This window comes from Nerophis ophidion, linkage group LG08 (genome assembly GCF_033978795.1).
Source record: "Nerophis ophidion isolate RoL-2023_Sa linkage group LG08, RoL_Noph_v1.0, whole genome shotgun sequence".
NCBI classification, from domain to species: Eukaryota; Metazoa; Chordata; class Actinopteri; order Syngnathiformes; family Syngnathidae; genus Nerophis; species Nerophis ophidion.
This window is the reverse complement of record NC_084618.1, coordinates 40580406-40602922: the sequence shown is the minus strand read 5'-3', so window position 1 is coordinate 40602922 and position 22517 is coordinate 40580406. Positions and strand designations below refer to the sequence as shown.

The 22517-nt window shown below is 39.8% G+C and overlaps 1 protein-coding gene across 1 annotated transcript in view; it reads right to left on the bottom strand.

Moving 5' to 3' along the window:
* The window catches only part of csmd3b (CUB and Sushi multiple domains 3b), an 815905-nt gene that overhangs the window by 270344 nt on the left and 523044 nt on the right, over positions 1-22517 (bottom strand). Inside the window, exons 8-9 of the mRNA XM_061908578.1 lie at positions 18881-18968; positions 16900-17024 (exon numbers count right to left, since the gene is read on the bottom strand). Of these exons, the coding sequence (XP_061764562.1) occupies positions 16900-17024; positions 18881-18968 (213 nt within the window). The remainder of the gene's footprint in view (positions 1-16899; positions 17025-18880; positions 18969-22517) is intronic.

Sequence of the window (22517 nt, the reverse complement as noted above, 5' to 3'; positions counted from 1 at the left end):
TAGGTTTCAATGCACTAATCATTTTTACAAATGGTGTCAGATCAACACTAAAAGCACCAGTAATTGAATTGTACATGACTAAAAATGACACCACTTTATCCTTCAAAACCTTTCTGTACACAATAACACATCAAAGATGGATGCTAACACAGTCAACATTGATCATTGTAATGACAACAGGGAGTGCTAGGAAATACTTGCTCATCAGACACATATTCAGACTTACCAACTAGTCCGGACACTCGGGATGCCGACTGACGTCACAAAACTCACGGATTTTGCTTTTTTTGTGTGCATAATATACTGTAAGTGTTGCCCTGAAGTTAAAAAGATGATGAGGTACTGATCGATCAACATTCACTTTTTCAAAACAACATCTCTTTCCCATATTATCTCCCCTTCTGTTTTTCACCGCTCACCAGGCACAAAACATTTAAGGACTCTCAGATTGTTAGAAAATCGAACTCTTCAAGCAGGAACAAGCAAACATGAATAAATGGGTATTTTCGAAAATGTACCTTTTCTCCATGCCAGCGTTAAAAAAAAAAGAAAAAAGGCCAACAGCACAAATGGATTTTAAAATAATGCATGTCCACATAAAAACACATTCATGGTCTGTCGTGCACATTTTGTCCAAGCCGGAAAAAGTAACCAAAGATGAGTGGAACATAACACCTCTACATATTTATAGTGTGTTATTTAATGCATGCATGGTAGATGGGTTATACTTATATAGCGCTTTTCTACCTTCAAGATACTCAAAGTGCTTTTGAGACTATTTCCGCATTCAACCATTCACACACACATTCACACACTAATGGTGGGAGCTGCCAAGCAAGGCGCTAACCAGCACCCATCAGGAGCAAGGGTGAAGTGTCTTGCGCAAGGACACAACGGATGTGACTAAAATGGTAGAAGGTGGGAATTGAACCAGTAACCCTCATATTGCTGGCACGGCCGCTCTCCCAACTTCCTCACGCCGTCCCCAGACACTCGTGAATTGGTTGAAAAATATAGATACTCAAAAATATAACAAAAAAACTAATTGTAATATAACAGCGGTGGGGTTTTATTTTTTGGTTTAATCATTTTTGTGTTTGTGCAAGTTGCTAACAGGGACTTTAATTGCATTTTGAAGTAATATGAAGTGCAATTTTTGGTAGCAACCAGCAAAAACACTGTTTGGTGCGGTTTCGTACCAATTTAAATACTGACCGAAGGCCGTTGGTACTACCATGTACTGATTCAAGTAAAATCCAATGGCGATATTTGTTGCATTTGACTTCACGTCTGGTTTCAGCCTCGACATTGGTTTACACCAGGGGTGCTCACACTTTTTCTGCAGGCGCGCTTTTTTTCAATTGACCAAGTCGAGGAGATCTACCTCATTCATATTTTTGAATTTATATTTATTTATTTATGAAAGAGACATTTTTGTTAACAAGTTATAAATAAATAAATGAATGGGTTGTACTTGTATAGCGCTTTTCTACCTTCAAGGTACTCAAAGCGCTTTGACACTACTTCCACATTTACCCATTCACACACACATTCACACACTGATGGAGGGAGCTGCCATGCAAAGCGCCAACCAGCACCCATCAGGAGCAAGGGTGAAGTGTCTTGCTCAGGACACAACGGACGTGACGAGGTTGGTACTAGGTGGGATTTGAACCAGGGACCCTCGGGTTGCGCACGGCCACTCTCCCACTGCGCCACACCGTTAATGGTGTTTAATGATAATACAAGCATGTTTAACACATATAGATTCCTTTCTTTCATGAAGACAAGAATATAAGTTGGTGTATTTGATTCTGATGACTTGCAGTGATTGGAATCAGACAGTGGTGCTGATAACGTGCGCATTTTCAAATGGAGGAGAAAAAAAGTCCTACTTTCTGTCCAATGCCACATGAAAGTGGTTGGATTTGGCATCTCATTTGTCCAACTTGCAAAATTGTTTTCAAACAGCATATGTGTTTGAGGCCCTTTAATGTGTTGACAGCAGGTGAGGGACGTCAGTGAGTGTGTGGGCGAGCGAGGAGAGGGAGAAGACGCTGAGGGCGTGGCAGAAATACATTGGCATCAAACGCCGTAGCTTGCTAGCTTGTGCACGCTAGCTTTCTGAGACTATTATTTTGTTAGCACAGGCAGGATGAAGCAGGTCTTTTATTGTGAAGACAGGAACTGTGCAGTCGGTCTTTAGAGTTTTGACACAGGTAAAGCCCAAGAGTCTGATAAAATAAAAAGTGTTTCTCTCCGTCCGTCGTGTTAGTGATTTTTTTCTTAATAATGAGCTCGCAGCAGCCAGCGTCATCTCACAAGATCCTCGGGTGTCAAGAATGCCAAACATCTGACGAAAGTGAAGTCTTGGTGAAGATTGATGATTGCTCATTTGTATGTCTATTTTTTTAATGCCTGGCTTGTGATCGACTGACACACCCTCCGCGATCGACCGGTAGCTCGCGATCGACGTAATGCCCACACCTGGTTTAGACACTCAGAGTGTCCTCACTTGGACCGCTTCTAGGTAATGTAATAATTTTTTCATGCCAAAACAAAGCAAGAAGAAGGCCCTCAAAATTCCAGTAAGGCTCTATTGTTCAAAAGGCGCTAGCTGGATTCTAATGTACATTAGATTTCCCAAAGACAAGCTACTGATTAACATTAGCGATTTTACATGGCAATTTCATCACCTCCAAATGTTGTTAAAAAACTAAAACTTTGACTTGGATGCACGTTACAATCAAACGGCTGGTGCATTATAAGTACAATACTTACAGTATAAACACTGTCGGACGCGTGGAGGCTCAATGTCACACACTTTCTGGCTAAGGTAACACTGTAGTCTAAACAATACTGCCATCTAATGTCTTCAAATTGCAACCTCATGCAAACTTTAAGTTTTAAAGTTTTTTTTTTGCTGCAGCTTTTACATATACTGTAATATTGTAAATGGTAATTGGGATTTGTTATTTATTGTATATATTATATAAACATATAATGTAATATCATATACCTGTATATATTATATACTGTATATATAATATGTAAATATTACATTTATGTTGTAGTTTATAATGCTACTATGGTACATTTTTTGTTTACTTTATACCTGCATTATCCTTTTCATCCTTACCCTTTCCATCCTTTGAAACTGAGCTACTGTGTGGAATCATTTCCCTTGTGGATCAGTGAAGTTTGTCTAAGTCGAAGTATGATACAGTACAGTACAGTATTTGCAAATGAGACACAGATGTGTAAGACAACAAGATATCATCTGGCAGGCACAGCTCAGTGTTGTCAAATAAATACATACACAAAAGTACAGAAAATTGGTACCCTAGATCAGTGGTTCTCAAACCTTTTTCAGTGATGTACCCCCTGTGAATATTTTTTTATTTCAAGTACTCCTTAGTCAGAGCAAAGTATTTTTGGTTGAAAAAAAGAGGCAAAAAAGTAAAATACAGGACTATGTCATCAGTTTCTGATTTATTAAATTGTATAACAGTGCAAAATATTTATTATTTGTAGTGGTTTTTCTTGAACTATTTGGAAAAAAAGATATAAAAATAACGAAAAACTTGTTGAAAAATAAACAAGTGATTCAATTATAAATAAAGATTTCTACACATAGAAGTTATCATCAACTTAAAGTGAAGTGAAGTGAAGTGAATTATATTTATATAAAGTTAAAGTGCCCTCTTTGGGGATTGTAATAGAGATCCATCTGGATTCATGAACTTAATTCTAAACATTTCTTCACAAAAAAAGAAATCGTTAACATCATTATTTATGGAACATGTCCACAAAAAATCTAGCTGTCAACACTGAATATTTGTTTCACAGTTTATGAACTTACAGTCATATTTTGTTGAAGTATTATTCAATAAATATATTTATAAAGGATTTTCGAATTGCTGGTATTTTTAAAATATTTAAAAAAAATCTCACGTACCCCTTGGCAAACTTTCAAGTACACCCAGGGGTACGCGTACCCCCATTTGAGAACCACTGCCGAAGATCCCCAGGTTCCTGAATTGGTACTACTGTATATCGGTTCAAATGTGAACCGATACTGTACCAATTCACTCTTCGGCCTTAACGAGTTTGCCGTCTAATGATTTGCTCACTATTGCATTGAAACAGGAGCTGAGAACAAACAAAACAATAGCAAAAATTGTACTAGTGTTGTGCGGTATACCAGTATTAGTATAGTACCGCAATACTAATGAAACATATTCGGTACTATATTGCCTCTGTAAAGTACCGCTCCGCCACAAGTAGATGAAAAATGTATTTTCTACCACTTTTCCTTAATAATGTTGACAAAATGTTAGAATGGGGAATGACACAATATGTTCCTGTATATGTCAGCAGCTAAATTAGGAGCCTTTTTTTGCTTACTACTACAAGACAAGTTGTCTTGTATGTTCCCTATTTTATTTAAGGACAAACTTGAACTAAGAAACATGTGTTTTAATGAACCCTCAGATTTTTTTTTTTAAATAAAGCTAATAATGCATGGTGGTCCCCTTTATTTACAAAAGTACCAAAAAGTATAAAAATTGTTTTGTATTGGTACCGGTACAAAAATATTGGTATTGAGACAACACTAGATTGTACTATTTCATGTTTAACACGCCCCCCGCGACCACTAAGGGAATAAGCGGTAGAAATGGATGGATGGATGGCATGGAAATAACACCTCAGTGAGCAACTTTGCGACATGAGACAATGCGTTAATTGTTGCTTCGTCGTCGTTGCTAAGCAACAACACATATGACCTTGCCTGCAATGTACACCATGGGAGTAGCAACACACTTGAAAGCCTGATGAACTGCATGTAACATTAAAACATGGACTCTATTTTGTACAACATTGTTTTCGTCCTGCGCTGTGTTTATCACATCTCTGCACGATGTGGTATCCCGGAGTGAAAAACACCTGTTTGTCCAACAATCCCATTACTTTGAGCATTATGGGGTTTGCGGGAAGGATAGCATAGCACCGCCACATATCTTTTTTTGACAACAAGTCTGAGAATGTATTTGAAAAAGAGGAAAGGCCGAGAACATTTCCTCGGCAAATGCAAACATTGCAAACAAAGCCCTAAAGCTTAAAATGGGATGTTTTGGTGGCAATGGCTTAGTTTAAGGAGCATAGTGTGGAATATTGAGAGTGCTCTGCTTGTCACAAAATACAACCTTCCCTCTCCGGGTGGAAAACATTTAATATCCAGTACGGTATTGCTGATACACCTAGCAACCAAGCTTGTCCAATCAAGGAGTGGCAAGATTACACCGCGATGGGAAATCATCAAGAAGCTTTTAAACTACCCATGCTCATATTGTACTGCAAAGGAACCTAATTCCTTCTGGCAATTTCTAGCCCAGAACGGCTTAAGTTGGTGCAAACACGACATATTGCCATCTGCAAAAAAAAAGAACGAAAGAAGGGAGTTGTAGGCGGATTACTCTGTCAGCGAGAGCAGGTAGCATCGCGGTGAACTGGGCTGAATGTAAATGTCACATCAGCTCTTTTTATTTGTCACCGAAGTAGCTGAATACATCCCAATTGAAATTTTACTTACACTACGTCATGACGTGGACTTTGGTGAGGTTTGTTTTCCCGTGGTGCAAATGGACTAGACCGGACATGGCATGAAGGTACTGACATCTTTTAATATTAACTCGAAAAGTACAAACATAACAAAGGGTGTAAATAAAATGCGCTCTCAGGTTCAAAAACTTGGTTAAGAAAACAAAACTATCGCAAAGGCAGAACTATGGACAACAGAAACGAAAACACTTACTGTGGCCGAGAAAGAGCAGGGATCATCGGCATGGATAGCATGGGTGTGTAGGAGGTGATAGAGGGCGTTGTCGCCAGGCTTACTGCCTGGCAACTACCGGCTTAAATAATGCTGTGGTGATTAACAGGTCCATGAGTCCAAATGAACCAGGTGCGTGACATGACAGGTGAAAACTAATTGGTTGGCATGGAAATTAAAACAAAACAGCGTGCGCAAAAACAGGAACTAATGGAGTCAAAAACTAAACCGAACATATACAGAACAAAGACATGACACGTGATGAGTAAAGTTTTACTCGTGGTGTGATTTATACTGCTTACATTAAGTTTGCCACTGGTGCAATAATTCAAAGTAAATATTTACCATATGTGTAAACCACTGTTATTTTCTGTTATGCCGCCCCCAGAAGAAAAAAAATTGTCACACCTGCCCCGCAACTATAACATAGTATAATTTGTCTATAAAATTGTTATAAGTGCACCTCTGCATAACGTTGTATCCTTATAAACATTAAAGAAAAAAAGAAATGTAGAATCAGTTACAACAAAGTATATTTTTTATCAACATTGTTTTCAGCGGCCTCATGGTAATAGTGTCCGCCCTGAGATTGGTAGAACGTGAGTTCAAACCCTTGCCGAGTCGTACCAAAGACTATAAAAATGGCACTCATTAGCTCCCTGCTTCGTGACTAGCATCAAGGATTGGAATTGAGCACGGTCACTGCAGCTGCTCACTGCCCCCCTCACCTCCCAGGGGGTGGAACAAGGGGATGGGTCAAATGCAGAAGCTAATTTCACCACACCTCGTATTACGTAACAAAAAATGTTTAAAATGCATAAATTTGCCCGGAAAAAATAAATAAATAAATAACTTATAACAATGTTTTGACCTATTTGAACCGTTTGATACTAAAAAGTATGATTAAATAAACTCCCATCCATCCATTTTCTACCGCTTATTCCCTTTTGGGGTCGCGGGGGGCGCTGGCGCCTATCTCAGCTACAATCGGGCGGAAGGCGGGGTACACCCTGGACAAGTCGCACCTCATCGCAGGGCCAACACAGATAGACAGACAACATTCACACTCACATTCACACACTAGGGCCAATTTAGTGTTGCCAATCAACCTATCCCCAGGTGCATGTCTTTGGAAGTGGAAGGAAGCCGGAGTACCCGGAGGGAACCCACGCATTCACGGGGAGAACATGCAAACTCCACACAGAAAGTTCCCGAGCCTGGATTTGAACCCAGGACTGCAGGAACTTCGTATTGTGAGGCAGACGCACTAACCCCTCTTCCACCGTGAAGCCCACTCAATGAATAATAATACATTCAAATTGATCAGCAACAATAACTTAGGAGGGCAACATTTAAAACACCTTGATCTACAAAACAAAAATTAATTAGATGACTTGTTCTGTGAGGAATGAGGAAGCCAAGGTTAAAGGCTACAATGAGCACCTTTTTTAGGGTACAGCTTTTCGAAGCTGGGTTTGAAACATGATACTGACAAAGCATGTTCCTTGGGGTCCCCATTGGTTCACACTGCACACCCCAGGGGTTTCACCCCACTATTTGAGAAGGGCTGGTGTAAACTAACTTTGCTACTCGTAAACTGCCGCACACAAAAGGGTGTAAATGTATCAGAACATGCACCCCAACTATGTTGGCTGTGCTATTGTAAATACACCACTGGGCAGCAAGCATTCCATCCATCCATCCATTTTTTACCGCTTATTCCCTTTCGGGGTCGCGGGGGGCGCTGGCGCCTATCTCAGCTACAATCGGGCGGAAGGCAGGGTACACCCTGGACAAGCCGCCACCTCATCGCAGGGCCAACACAGATAGACAGACAACATTCACACACACATTCACACACTAGGGCCAATTTAGTGTTGCCAATCAACCTATCCGCAGGTGCATGTCTTTGGAGGTGGGAGGGAGCCGGAGTACCCGGAGGGAACCCATGCATTCACGGGGAGAACATGCAAACTCCACACAGAAAGATCCCGAGCCTGGATTTGAACCCAGGACTGCAGGAACTTCGTATTGTGAGGCAGACGCACTAACCCCTATGCCACCGTGAAGCCCACTGGGCAGCATTATTATTGAAAAGTTTGACCTTCTAAAGTCTGGTTGACTTGAAATGTCTTAAACAGCTCCACAGAACACCCCCCGTAACGTTCGCATGTTTAGCCGAAACACCACCAAATTTGGTACACATGTGAGATTTAAGATAGATGGGTTAAAAACATGGCTGCCATCAAGCAAAACATTGTATGATCATTTGTCCAATGATAAAAATACTTTGGGTATATCTGTGTCACATGTAAAGATGAGTACCATCCACATTTGAGGTATTTGGGAATCAATACCGGTACTCAACGGTACCAACTTTCAGTACTTTTGTGGGTGTAAATAAATGTAGTAATAATAATAATAATATTAAAGGCCTACTGAAATGAGATTTTCTTATTTAAACGGGGATAGCAGGTCCAGTCTACGTCATACTTGATCATTTCGCGATATTGCCATATTTTTGCTGAAAGGATTTAGTAGAGAACATCCACGATAGCAACTGTCGGTGCTAAGACAAAAGCCCTGCCTCTACCGGAAGTCGCAGACGATGACGTCACAAGTGCGGGGGCTCCTCACATATTCACATTGATTTTAATGGGAGCTTTTCAACAAAAAGTGCTATTCGGACCGAGAAAACCACAATTTCCCATTAATTTGAGCGAGGATGAAAGATTTGTGTTTGAGGATATTGATAGCGACAGACTAGAACAAAAAAAAAAAAACGAGTTAAAAAAAAACGCGATTGCATTGGGACGTATTCTGATGTTTTTAAACACATTTACTAGGATAATTCTGGGAAATCCGTTATCTTTCTATTGTGTTGCAAGTGTTTTAAATTAAATTAAATGGTTGTACTTGTATAGCGCTTTTCTACCCCTTTTTAAGGAGCCCAAAGCGCTTTGACAGTATTTCCACATTCACCCATTCACACAGTGATGGCGGGAGCTGCCATGCAAGGCGCTCACCAGAACCCACCAGGAGCAAGGGTGAAGTGTCTTGCCCAAGGACACAACGGACGTGACTAGGATGGTAGAAGTTGGGGATTGAACCAGTAACCCACAGATTGCTGGTACGGCCACTCTCCCAACTTCGCCACACCGTCTCCCAAATACTTATATTTTAGTGAGATTAATATTACCTGATTGTCGGAGGTGTGTCTCCACGGGTGTGTTGACGCGCAGTGTCTCAAGAGAGTCGACGGCAGCCATGGACGGCACAACCTCAGCTTTTCTCCGGTAAGAAGCGACTTTTTAACCACAATTTTCTCACCGAAACCTGCTGGTTGACATGTGGTCGGGATTCATGTTTGCTTGACCGCACTCTGATCCATAGGAAAGCTTCACCTCCGGGAATTTTAAACAAGGAATCACCGTGTGTTTGTGTGGCTAAAGGCTAAAGCTTCCCAACTCCATCTTTCTACTGTGACTTCTCCAATATTAATTTAACAAATTGCAAAAGATACAACAACACAGATCTCCAAAATACTGAGTAATTATGCCGTTAAAGCAGATGACTTTTAGCTGTGTGTGTGCGTAGTGCTCATACTTCCTAAAAACCCGTGACGTCTTGCGTACACGTCATCATTAAACGACGTTTCCAAGACGAAACTCCCGGAAAATTTAAAATTGTAATTTAATAAACTAAAAAGGCCGTATTGGCATGTGTTGCAATGTTAATATTTCATCATTGATATATAAACTATCAGACAGCGTGGTGGGTAGTAGTGGGTTTCAGTAGGCCTTTAAACTTCATTTAAAAATTGTCACACTGCGGTTAGGGATGTCTTGTCTTGGTTTTTTCTGTCTTGTGAATTTCATGTTTTAGTTTGAAAAGTAACACTCTTCTCCTTTCAGGTCAGTTGCCCTTCCTTTTGTGTCATAAGTCTGACGTCATCCCTGAGTTGTTTGAAGTGATGTGAAAAAGGCTTTGAAAACAAGATGGCGCCGGTCAAAATTTGTTCCAATTTTTCATATATGTGAGCAAACACCAAAACTCCTTGAGCATTAACATTCCTGTATGTATAATTTTGAACCAGCAGATTTTGGTCACATTTTCAGTAGACCCATAATAAATTAATAAATAAACCAAACCCGTTTTTCCCTGACTAAAATAGAACAATAATGAATCACAACAAATGCACGTTGATAAAAACAATGACAAAATTAATTCACAATTTAGATGGAAAGATAGTACTTTATTGATTCCTTCAAGAAAATTAAAATTAAAAATGTAATCGACATATTAACTAAAGATGAAAATATTTCACAGAGACGAAATCCAATCATATTCAATTTTTTCTTTAGACAGGTGGGACGTTTCTATCTAATCACAATAGCATGCAGGGGAGGGGCGGGTTGTACATCACGGCGGGCATCCAATCAGAACTACAACCACTAACATACGGTGTTTGGATTTTTTTCACTGGGAAACAAGACTGTATTGCAGGGTTGTAACGATAAACGGTATTAATGATGGCCACGACAAAACTCCAACTAGTATTACCCTTTAGAATTAAAATGATCAAAAAACTGAGATCCATAGTTTCACTTTGATAAACTACTTTTGATGTACACTCTGGGTTAGGTTGCCCATCAATCTAATAAGCAACATACTTGCACAGCACACTTAATCGATGTCCTCGACACACTGTTCAGCTATTAAATGCACCACTTGACAAGAAACAAAGGAAGACGAGTATGTGAGATTTATATACGTCCTAGATCATTAGAGTACTTGGTATAGTTAGACGGGACAGTGGCCAAGATGTCAAGTGTGCGCACTCATTGTAGTTATACAAAATATAGAGTTTCTTCAGATGACTATTTTAGTCATATATTATTCAACATTAGAAAACAATGTTTAATTTTCAGCTCAAGTATTAACACAGTAAATTTAAAGTAAAATGCACTTAAAATATTCATGGAGATCAAGTCTTGTTGTGAATTTAGTTTTTGAGATGTTCTGCAATAACCGTAATACAACTGGTGTTAATACGTCTTAAAAGATGTGTTATCCGCTACACTTTCTATTTTAGTCAACAACATTTACTGTAATTTTTGTCAACTTAATTTAGATGACTAAAATATGACTAAAACTAAAATACATTTCCGACAAAAGACTATGACTAAGATTAAATTTAAAACTGAAAATTAACACTGGTGGCCTTCGGTAGGATGTAGTCTCGCCATAAGGCTGAATGTGCCAGTCTAGTGTTACGTTTAAACCTACAATGTGTTTGTGCTATAAGTATTATATTTATGACATACCTGCTATTTGACCAAAGACTATAAAAATGGGACCCATTACCTCCCTGCTTAACACTCAGCATCAAGGGTTGGAATTGGGGGTAAAATAACCAAAAAATGATTCCCGGGCGCGGCCACCGCTTCTGCTCACTGCTCCCTTCACCTACCAGGGGGTGATCAAGGGTGATGGTCAAAAGCAGAGAATAATTTCGCCACACCCTGTGTGTGATTGGTACTTTAACTTTCACTTTAACTTGAATGTGCATCTTAGTTGTTTTTTCATTACCGAATGTGCAGGCGTTGAAATAAGCATCTACAGTTGTTAATACTAATCAGTAGCATGTACATGACAGCCAATGTGAATTAGCATCTTTGGAAAAGTGGAACCATACTGTTTGTTTGAGCGCTTTCTATAAGACTACTTGCTTTGTTGGCATGGAAAAGTTCAACATTACAGTATAGCTCGGTTGGGTGAGTGGCCGTGCCAGCAACTTGAGGGTTGCAGGTTCAATCCCCGCTTCTGCCATCCTAGTCACTGCCGTTGTGTCCTTGGGCAAGCCACTTTACCCACCTGCTCCCAGTCCCACCCACACTGGTTTAAAAATGTAACTTAGATATTGGGTTTCACTATGTAAAGCACTTTGAGTCACTAGAGAAAAGCGCTGTATAAATATTATTCACTTCACTTCACTTTACTTCATTATCGAGAGACAGTTTTGTGGAGTGCTTTTTTGATTGATTGCCTGCCCACCAGGTACTTGAGCAGGTGTTTCGTCTGAAACCGGACGTGACTTCACAATCAACAAAGGTATCGACACATGGTAACATTGGATTTTAGAAGAATTGAAATCTCAGTGTTCAAATATTGGTACAAATATTACCTAAAGTCTAACTCTAAATTCCTCATTTCCACTGACTGCTTTCTCTACAGTTTCATTTTGGCATTTCAAATTGTTTCGCTGATTATTAGTTGACTGACAAAATAATTCCTTTTATTGTTGCACCACAGCAACGCACGCCCTCCATAAATTTGGCATTCTATCTCTAAGAGTGTGTCTCCAGCCAAGCGGTCGCCAAGCCCTCCTGAAGAGAGAGACACGTTGACAAACGACTTTGGCATTTAAAGTGACGGACACTCTCCGTCTTTGTCTCGCTCCGCTATCGGTATGCAAGTTGGAGTTGAGGGGGACAAAAACTGGAGCCGGTGTGTGAAAGTAAAGCCATTTTTTTTTTTTTTTTTTTTTATCTGGTAACGTAGAGTCTATGTTGCTACAGAAAAATGGCACCTGAAGGAACTGAACTGGCAGAGACGTTGGACACAGGGTTTTTACAGTCCATTGATAAAAGGCCAGGATGACACGCTGATACGTCTGTGGAGAAAGTCCACAGGCCTGTGGTTTCTTTGGATTCTCACATCTAACGCTGCTTGCTTTTTCTCCACCTGTTCTTAACTTGATGGAACCAGACGTTGGAAACGCACGGAAAGCGTGGGTGAGCGTTGGGCTAAAAAAACTGAAGAAAGAAGCAAACTGTTGACTATGACTCGAGTTCATTCATCACAATGTTTCAAAAAAATATAAACATTTATAGCGGGACTATTCTACAAGTTTAGTCAGGTTTTCAGCTAAGAAACAAAGAGGCCAGACTTCCTCCTTCAGCATTATTTTGATTTTGTATCTATTGACAATGCAGGGCTCTGCCATACCTTCATTTTTGTTACAGTACTTCTACTGGCAAACATTGTCATAAATCTTAAGAGCTCTGCTGTTTTAAGGACCTACTGTATAAACGCTAATCAAAGATCCTCAATACAACATGAGCTAGAATGATGAATCTCTATGGAACTCGAATAGTTGCTGCATACAGAGCAGTACTGTTCAACTGGTGGCCCGGGGTCCAAACCGTGACTGACTTGACTCGACTTTTGGAAAATAAATATACTTGACGTGTGTTTAACTTTTTACTTTATAAAACATATTTGGGGATATACTGGAAGCATGTCACATTTATATAATTCTTTTTACATTCGAAGACGAATGTGCCAGTGAGTGTTCTCGGATTATTATTCAACTAAACATTTGTCCTAGAAGATGTTTGGACACTCATCCGAGTAGTTTTCATCAGTTCATGCTCATAGACTTAGCTTGGACGGATCTAGTCTGAGCGCTCGGTGCCAAGGTCCTAACTATTCATCCTCTAACATGAATAGGAGCATATGTACAGGAAATACTGTTTTTATTCTTTTGTGGAGTAAAAAAAGAATGTGTCCATCAACAAATGTTAAACTGGATTAATGCTCATAGATTTAGCTTGGACGGTTCTAGTCCGAGCAGTTGGTGCCAAAGTCCTAACTATTCATCTTGTAACTTGAGGAAGAGCATATGCACAGGAAATACTGTTTTTATTAATTTGTAGAGTAAAAAAGAATGTCTCCATCAACAAATGTTAAGATAGAATTTAATCACTCATACACTGTATCAAATCATATTGAATCGTTTATACACTAAATCGCATCGGATTGTTCTGTTTTTTTAAATACATTGTTTTTGAATCGCATTGTAATTTATGTATTGCGAGGCGAATCGAATGATCCGTCACAAAGAGATTTACATCCCTAGCATTTACAGATGAATACATCGACATTGGTTACCAAGGCCTGTACATCGATCATTTTATTTCTCACAAAAGTTCCATTAAAGGGGCTTTTTGCAAGACTGACACAGATGCCCGGAGGGTGCCCTTTTACATCCGTATTGACGTAATTACGTGTGTTTGTAACACATACAGGCGTATTAGCGTTAGGTGTTGTTAACTAATAATAGAAACTTGGATAGCTAGCGCTAGCTGTCATTGAATATAAATTCTTGTCATATGTCCTGACATGACGTTAAAGTGCATCCGGCAGTGGAGGCTTGGGGCACTAAGAGGTTAACCCCTTTACTACTTTAACCCCAGGTGGCCCTTGGCAAAGGCCTAGTACCTGACGAGCCCCTTATCCAGGGATACGGTGAAGACCTCAACGGCGGAGCAGGCGAAAGACGGTAGATGTAAGAATCACCGCAACGGCTGTGATGGGGGAAGAAGGCACCCCCACATCCGTGTAGGCCCAGTTATGGGGAAATAACAACCCAAGACCTCAACGGTGGAACAGGCAGGGGATGATTGCTAACCCTATGGAGCGTCACAACGGCTGGGATGGCGGGGGAAGGCTGCAGCAGAAAAGGGTCCCCAGTCGTCTTGGACTCTATGCCACTGGACCCTGACCCGGATCTGCCGAGGATCATGCGGTGACTGTCTGTGCACCAGTCTCCATACGTTAAACAAAGTCACGCACAGGCATCCTCCATAAAGGGATACCCCCCGACCAGGAGGACCGTCATACTCCCTTCAAGTGACAGCCGATGATGATTCTGTCTTAACAACAACATGACTGCAAATTCATTGTTGCTTCTCTTGGACTTCCTTTGTATGTGTGTAGATACTCCCTGCTCGTACGTGTTGATGAGACCAGGTGAGTGATTGCTGTAAACATCATCAATCATTGTTTTCAGGCCGATTAACATGTTTTATTACATAAACTTTGTCATTCTAAAAAAATATTGACAAACGTCAAACAAATATGTTCTTTTAAACCACTAATGTGAACATAAGCTTATGTTGGTGGTATTGCTATATTTTTTTGTTTTGAAAAATCTTACAGTGAGGAGGTGCAAAGAGCACCTTTAATGGTTGGCAATCAGTCAATATTGTCAGCCACCTGTCTTGCTGCCTTTGCACATAAGTAATACGCTATGAAGCATCAGATTTGTCACTTTGTGGTGTATACTGATAGACCATTACCTCATACATTTGTCTGATACAGTTCCCCAATATTGTAGTTTGTCCACCAATCATGCCCATACAATCAGGAGCGCTTTACTGTACAAACCCCGTTTCCATATGAGTTGGGAAATTGTGTTAGATTTAAGCCCTGCGATGAGGTGGCGACTTGTCCAGGGTGTACCCCGCCTTCCGCCTGATTGTAGCTGAGATAGGCGCCAGCGCCCCCCGCGACCACGAAAGGGAATAAGCGGTAGAAAATGGATGGATGGATGGATGTTAGATTTAAATATAAACGGAATACAATGATTTGCAAATCCTTTTCAACCCATATTCCATTGAATGCACTAAAAAGACAAGATATTTGATGTTCAAACTCATAAACTTAATTTTTTTTGTTGAAAATAATAATCAACAAAGAATTTCATGGCTGCAACATGTGCCAAAGTAGTTGGGAAAGGACATGTTCACCGCTGTGTTACATCACCTTTTCTTTTAACAACACACAATAAACGTTTGGGAACTGAGGAAACTAATTGTTGAAGCTTTGAAAGTGGAATTATTTCCCATTCTTGTTTTATGTAGCGCTTCAGACGTTGAACAGTCCGGGGTCTCCGCTGTCGTATTTTACGCTTCATAATGCGCCACACATTTTCGATGGTAGACAGGCCTGGACTACAGGCGGGCCAGGAAAGTACCCGCACTCTTTTTTATGAAGCCACGCTGTTGTAACACGTGCTGAATGTGGCTTGGCATTGTCTTGCTGAAATAAGCAGGGGTGTCCATTAAAAAAACGGCGCTTAGATGGCAGCATATGTTTTTCCAAAACCTGTATGTACCTTTCAGCATTAATGATGCCTTCACAGATATGTAAGTTACACATGCCTTGAGCACTAATGCACCCCCATACCATCACAGATGCTGGCTTTTGAACTTTGCGTCGATAAGAGTCTGGATGGTTTGCTTCCCCTTTGGTCCGGATGACACAATGTCAAATATTTCCAAAAACAATTTGAAATTTGGACTCGTCAGACCACAGCACACTCTTCCACTTTGCATCAGTCCATCTTAAAGAATCCGTTGGCGTTTCTGGATGTTGTTGATAAATGGCTTTCGCTTTGCATAGTAGAGCTTTAACTTGTTCTTAGAGATGTAGCGACGAACTGTATTTAGTGACAGTGGTTTTCTGAAGTGTTCCTGAGCCCATGTGGTGATATCCTTTAGAGATTGATGTCGGTTTTTAATACAGTGCCGTCTGAGGGATCGAAAGTCACAGTCATTCAATGTTGGTTTCCGGCCATGCCGCTTACGTGGAGTGATTTCTCCAGATTCTATGAACCTTTTGATGATATTATGGACCGTAGATGTTGAAATCCCTAAATTTCCTGCAATTGCAAATTGAGAAACGTTGTTCTTAGACTGTTTAACAATTTGCTCACACATTTGTGTAAAAAGGGGTGCACCTCGCCCCATCCTTTCTTGTGAAAGACTGAGCATTTTTTGGGAAGCTGTTTTTATACCCAATCACAGCATCCACCTGTTCCCAATTAGCCTGCACACTTGTGGGATGTTCCAAATAAGTGTTTTTGATGAGCATTCCTCAACTTTATCAGTATGTATTGCCACCTTTCCCAACTTTTTTGTCATGTTTTGCTTGCATCAAATTCAAAAGTTAATGATTATTTGCAAAAAAAAAAAGTTTATTAGTTTGAACATCAAATATGTTGTCTTTGTATTGCATTCAACTGAATATGGGTTGAAAATTATTTGCAAATCATTGTATTCCATTTATATTTACATCTAACACAATTTCCCAACTCATATGGAAATTGGGTTTGTATTTAAGGACCGACTTGGTTGCGGCACTATAAAACATATACAGTCAATACCCGCTAAACAAGAAATAAAAACAACAACAAAAATCAATATTTCTGTCCTTACCTTTGCAGACTGGCCTGTGGTCGCTCCAGGCTGCAAATACGTCTGCCACCCTCTGGCAGCTGATGCTTTTGCTTCCTTGGAGAACGTAGTCTTCGCCACAGCTGAACTGGACCGTGCTGCCAATGCTGCGCAACAAAAAAAGTGAGAAGGTTTTTGCCTGCAGTGCCAACATAGACAAGCATAATAAATAGTTGACAGTGTCCTCAGATAGCTGGTGTGCCATGGCCAAAAAATAGATAAAAAGTTAAAGTACCAATGATTGTCACACACACTAGGTGTAGCAAAATTATTCTCTGCATTTGACTCATCACCCTTGATCACCCCCTGAGAGGTGAGGGGGGCAGTGGGCAGCATCGGTGGCCGCAGCCGTAAATAATTGTTGGTGATTTAACCCCCAATTCCAACCCTTAATGCTGAGTGCCAAGCAGGGAGGTGATGTGTCCCCTTTTTTATAGTCTTTGGTATGACAATGCTTACCTCAACAATACATATTGGGTAGTATCTGTTGTACTTGGTACCTCTGTTTACACCTATATACTTACAAAATAAATCAAAAAATCTCTTTAATAAATGAAAGTTTGGAGTGTTATTGTGGTAATAAAGACAATATTACGCCATGGGAGACAGCAGAATAGCATGCCAGTTGATAATGGCCGCTCCACAATGTTGTGTGAGTCCTTTATTGTCTCCATTTCCACATTGTGATTTTTTAACTTAAGTTTTACACTACAGTTCCACTTTACATATATAATATAATAAAGGCATAGTCTTACTTTAACACCTTTGACGCATTTAGTGATCCAGTAGGCTCTGTCATGTGGTAGCTCCACAATATATTACGGCTTTCTCTTCACAATAGTGAGTCTTTATTTTATGTTTGACTAAAATGTAACTTGACGTACACTATATTGAACTATTCAGCCGATATTGACCACACAAATATAACCGAGGGCCTCACCTGTGCATTTGAACACTGTCACTAACCATAACAACAGCCCCCTGGCGATCAATCCAGCAGCACTGAAAGCGTCCACAGCCAACCCACCTCCAGGTAATGTTGCAATGTTTAATACTAACAAAGTAATAGACACAAAAACACTCCAACATCAGTAATGTAAGGCTCCAGTTTTCCAAAAATGCGCTAGCTTGATGCTAAAATACCTTGGCTTTGCTATTGACATGCTACTGATTAGCATTGGCGATTAACATTGTGATTTCAACACCTCCAAATTTGCGATTGAAAACTTAAACTAAGTTGCACATTACGATCAAACAGTGTGCGTGTAATAAGTACACAACTTATAGTATTAACACAATTTTTTGGCACAACAAAATACTAAATCCAGCAAAGACTGAAACCATACATTATACAATACTGCCATCTAATGTCTTGGACTTGCAACTGTAATTGTAACTTAATGTCATACTTGCAAATGACACTCCGTTAAGTTTAGAATGCGGCAATAAAAAAAAGGTATTTTATCACCCAAAATAAAGAATATTTACTAACATACACAAATGTACCAAACATCGGTACCGTCAGTTCCCAGGTACCGTATCGGTTTAAATGTGAACGGTACCCATCCCTAGTTATGACTGGGTGAATCTATATATTTGCTTATTAATTTTACTTTCAACCGTGCCTGAAAAAAAATAGCTGTGACTATTAAGATATATATTTAAAAAGGGTGATGCGTGGTTTAATTTGTAATCTAGAAACGCCTTCAAAATCGAACATCCAGCAGACGGACTCAAAAAATGAGTGTGGAGCAAGATTTACACCAAAGCATATCCAGTACATAGAATCTAGACCGCAAGGACGTGTTTTTAGATGTAGGTTACAAGCATTGTAGATCCCCTTTAAGCTAAGACCTTGACACAAGACCAATAATGCGTAAACAATTAAACATATATACAAACTGTAGCTATGTTTGAGTGGACATGTCTTGTCTCTGCAATACGGCTATGGCTAATACCGTACCTGAAGTTGTTGCCATGGCGTTTACCGTTTTCCGGCTCTCCAGGGTCCGGGCAGGAGTTGGAGGCCTGTTTCACCCCGCCTTCGTTTACTAGAATGACAACACGTGGACAAGCATGTCAAGGGTCAGCTAATTTAAAACTCAGGAAGGAATATTTTATATTCATGTTCACTCGTGCAGACATGCAAGCTAATAAATTAAACTCTAAGTTTAAGTTTGGGAATGAAGATTTTAGAGCAGTAAAAAAAAAAGATAAAGGGCAAAAAAAAAACAGCACACTGGATAGGATGTTAATTCTTCGAAGACAACACAAGTGTCTTTTAACAGTCGCCCCAAAAGGAGAAGGAGCGCTTTAACAGTGACAACATAACACATGAACATCTGACACCATGCACGCCACCTGTGTCGCCGCTAACAATTGTTTCCCTCAACATATTTGCCTCCTCTCGTTAGCGTCACTGTCTCAGCCTGCCTTCGCTGTCACAAACCTTGCAGCTGAAATACATATTTGGCTTTTTTTCTGCTTTCTCTTTGGAGTTTTTAGAAGTGTAAAACATCACTGAGACATCACTTTGCTTTGACAAGCTGAATATTAGGCTCAACATTTTCACTGAATCGTCCGAAAAGTGGGGTTGTGAAAAAAACAAAACAAGGTACCATTGTATTTAAATTAAATCTGAAATTGGCAGTGTCCTGATCCGATGCTGAATTTGACATTGTCTAAAATTGCATGTAAAATCTCTGATACAAGCAGTCCTGCAACGTGTTTGCTTATGCAAAACTGGGCAGCAAGTAAACATCTAAATGTCCTCCAATAAACGCACAAGGTTGGTATTTTCTTGTTTTTTTAGTCAAGTCACTTTGACCTGAGATGAGTCCACCCATTAGGCCTGGATTTGTTCATTTCGTCACACTTTTTATAATTTTTATTTTGCAATTTTTTTTTTTTCTAACTTTTTATTTGACCCCTTTTACCGTATTGCTCATTCATTGTTCATGTTCTTTGTTTTTTTTTGTTTGTTTTTTACTCTATGCTTTTTAACCTGTAAAGCACTTTGGTTCAATTAAAAAATTGTTGTAAATGTGCTATATAAATAAAGTTGCCTTGCCTTGCCACTTACAAAATGTAAACATCATAGGCTACTAGGACTTAGCAGTTACACAACAGCTAAGCACACAATAGCACACAACTTAGACACATGTAATAAAAATATTAAGTCTAAAACAGCACATTTGTAAATTTAAACAAGTATCCAAAAACTATAGCTGCATGTTGCTTACAGCGGTGTTTTTCAACTTTTTTGAGCCAAGGCACATTTTTTTCATTGAAAAAATCCTGAGGCACACAACCAGCAGAAAACATTAAAAAATTAAACTCAGTAGCCAATATTGACAATAAAAAGTTGTTCTTGCAAGTGTTGGATATGAATTCAAACCATACCCAACCATGCATCACCATAGCTCTTGTCTGAAAGTAGGTGTACTGTCACCACCTGTCACATCACACCATGACTTATTTTGAATTGTTTGGTGTTTTCCTGTGTGTAGTGTTTTAGTTCTTGTCTTGCGGTCCTATTTTGGTGGCTTTTCCTGCTTTGTTCATATTTTCCTGCGGCAGTTTCATGTCTTCCTTGAGCGCTATTCCCTGAACCTGCTTTGTTTTAGCAATCAAGGATATTTAAGTTGTCGCTATCCTTCTTTGTAGGGACATTGTTGATTGTTATGTCATGTACGGATGTACATTGTGGACGCCGTCTGCTCCACACGCTGTAAGTATTTGCTGTCGTCCAGCATTCTATTTTTGTTTACTTTGCAACCAGCTCAGTTTTGCAGAGCCTTCCCTAAGCTTTAATGATTTTTCTTAGCAGCACTCGCCTTTTGTTTATTTCTGGTTTAAGCATTAGTTACCTTTTTACCTGCACAATATCGTCCGCATGTTGTGATCACGACAAACCATGTTCCTGACATCTAAAAAGCAATTACCTACTTGCTGCCACCTACTGATATGGAAGAGTATTACACGGTTACTCAGCTAAGCTCGAGACAGCACCGACACTCAACAATGGCACATTTGCAGATTACTGGTTTTCAAAAAACATTTTTAACCCAAATAGGTGAAATTACATATTCTCCCACGGCACACTCGCACCACCGCACTTACAGATATAAAGTCGCCCAAGCAGAGGCGTATTAGAAAGTAACTAGTAAGAAACGTGTCCGCATCACTCAATTTACTGTGTCGTTAACTTACTGAACAATTTTGTTTTGTCGAAAAAAGAATCTACTTAATTAAATACGACATAAATCCGTTCCAGACAGTTAATAATGAATCCGTTAAGTGTTTTCCATAACGAAAACCTTTGACTTTCTCACATTCTACACGACAAAATAGTAAAAGGATAAATCATTCATGCTGCTATCGTATCGAATAGAGATGTTTGATAATGGATTTTTTGCCGATATCCGATATTCCGATATTGTCCAACCGATTCTGATATTAACCGATACACATATAAAGTCGTGGAATTAAAACATTATAATGCCCGATTTTGTTGTGATGCCCCACTGAATGCATAAACAATGTAACAAGGTTTTCCAAAATAAATCAACTCAGGTTTTGGAAAAATATGCCAACATGGCACTGCCATATTTATTTTTTAAGTCACAGAGTGCATTATTTTAACATGCCTCAAAACAACTTGAAATTTGGGACATGCTCTCCCTGAGATAATCCGATACCCATTACAACTATGAGAAATACTATACTTTGACTTTCACAAAGTGCATTATCATCTAATTTTTTTAAACATGCCTCAAAACAACAGCTACAAAAACAATGAAGGCACACACGTCAGTCCAGAGTATTGGGGTTGGAGGGGTGTTTGAGGTAGGGGCGGGGTTGAGTTGGGCAGAGGTTGGGTGGCGGGGTTTGGTGGTAGGGTGGGTGTATATTGTAGCGTCCCGGAAGAGTTAGTGCTGCAAGGGATCCGGGGTATTTGTTCTGTTGTGTTTATGCTGTGTTACGATGCGGATGTTCTCCTGAAATGTGTTTGTCATTCTTGTTTGGTGTGGGTTCACAGTGTGGTGCATATTTGTAACAGTTTTAAATTGTTTATACGGCCACCCTCATTGTGACCTGTATGGCTGTTGATCAAGTATGCCTTGTAAAAGCTGTATATATTATGTGACTGGGCCGGCATGCAAAGGCAGTACCTTTAAGGTTTATTGGCGCTCTGTACTTATTGAAACCGATACCGATATCTGTGAAATCGATACAGATCAGTTCCTATATTACATTTTTAAGCATTTATCGGCCGATAATATTGGCAGGCCAATATTATCGGACATCTCTAGTATCGAAACAATATCAGTATTGACCACTACTAAAAAAATAACAAAACTACATGCTAAACCAGTGGTCTCAGACTCAATTTACCTGGGGGCCACTGGATGCGGAAACTGGGTGAGGCTGGGCCACAAGAAAAGATTTCCTAAAAAAATGTAACATGCACTTTTCAATGAATTCACCTTCTTTGAATGGCTTTCCCGGCCTAGCAACATACTTGGCAACTCTCGCGATCTATCCAGGAAACACCCGAATATCAGTGCCCCTCCCGACAATCTTCTGGGACAATCATT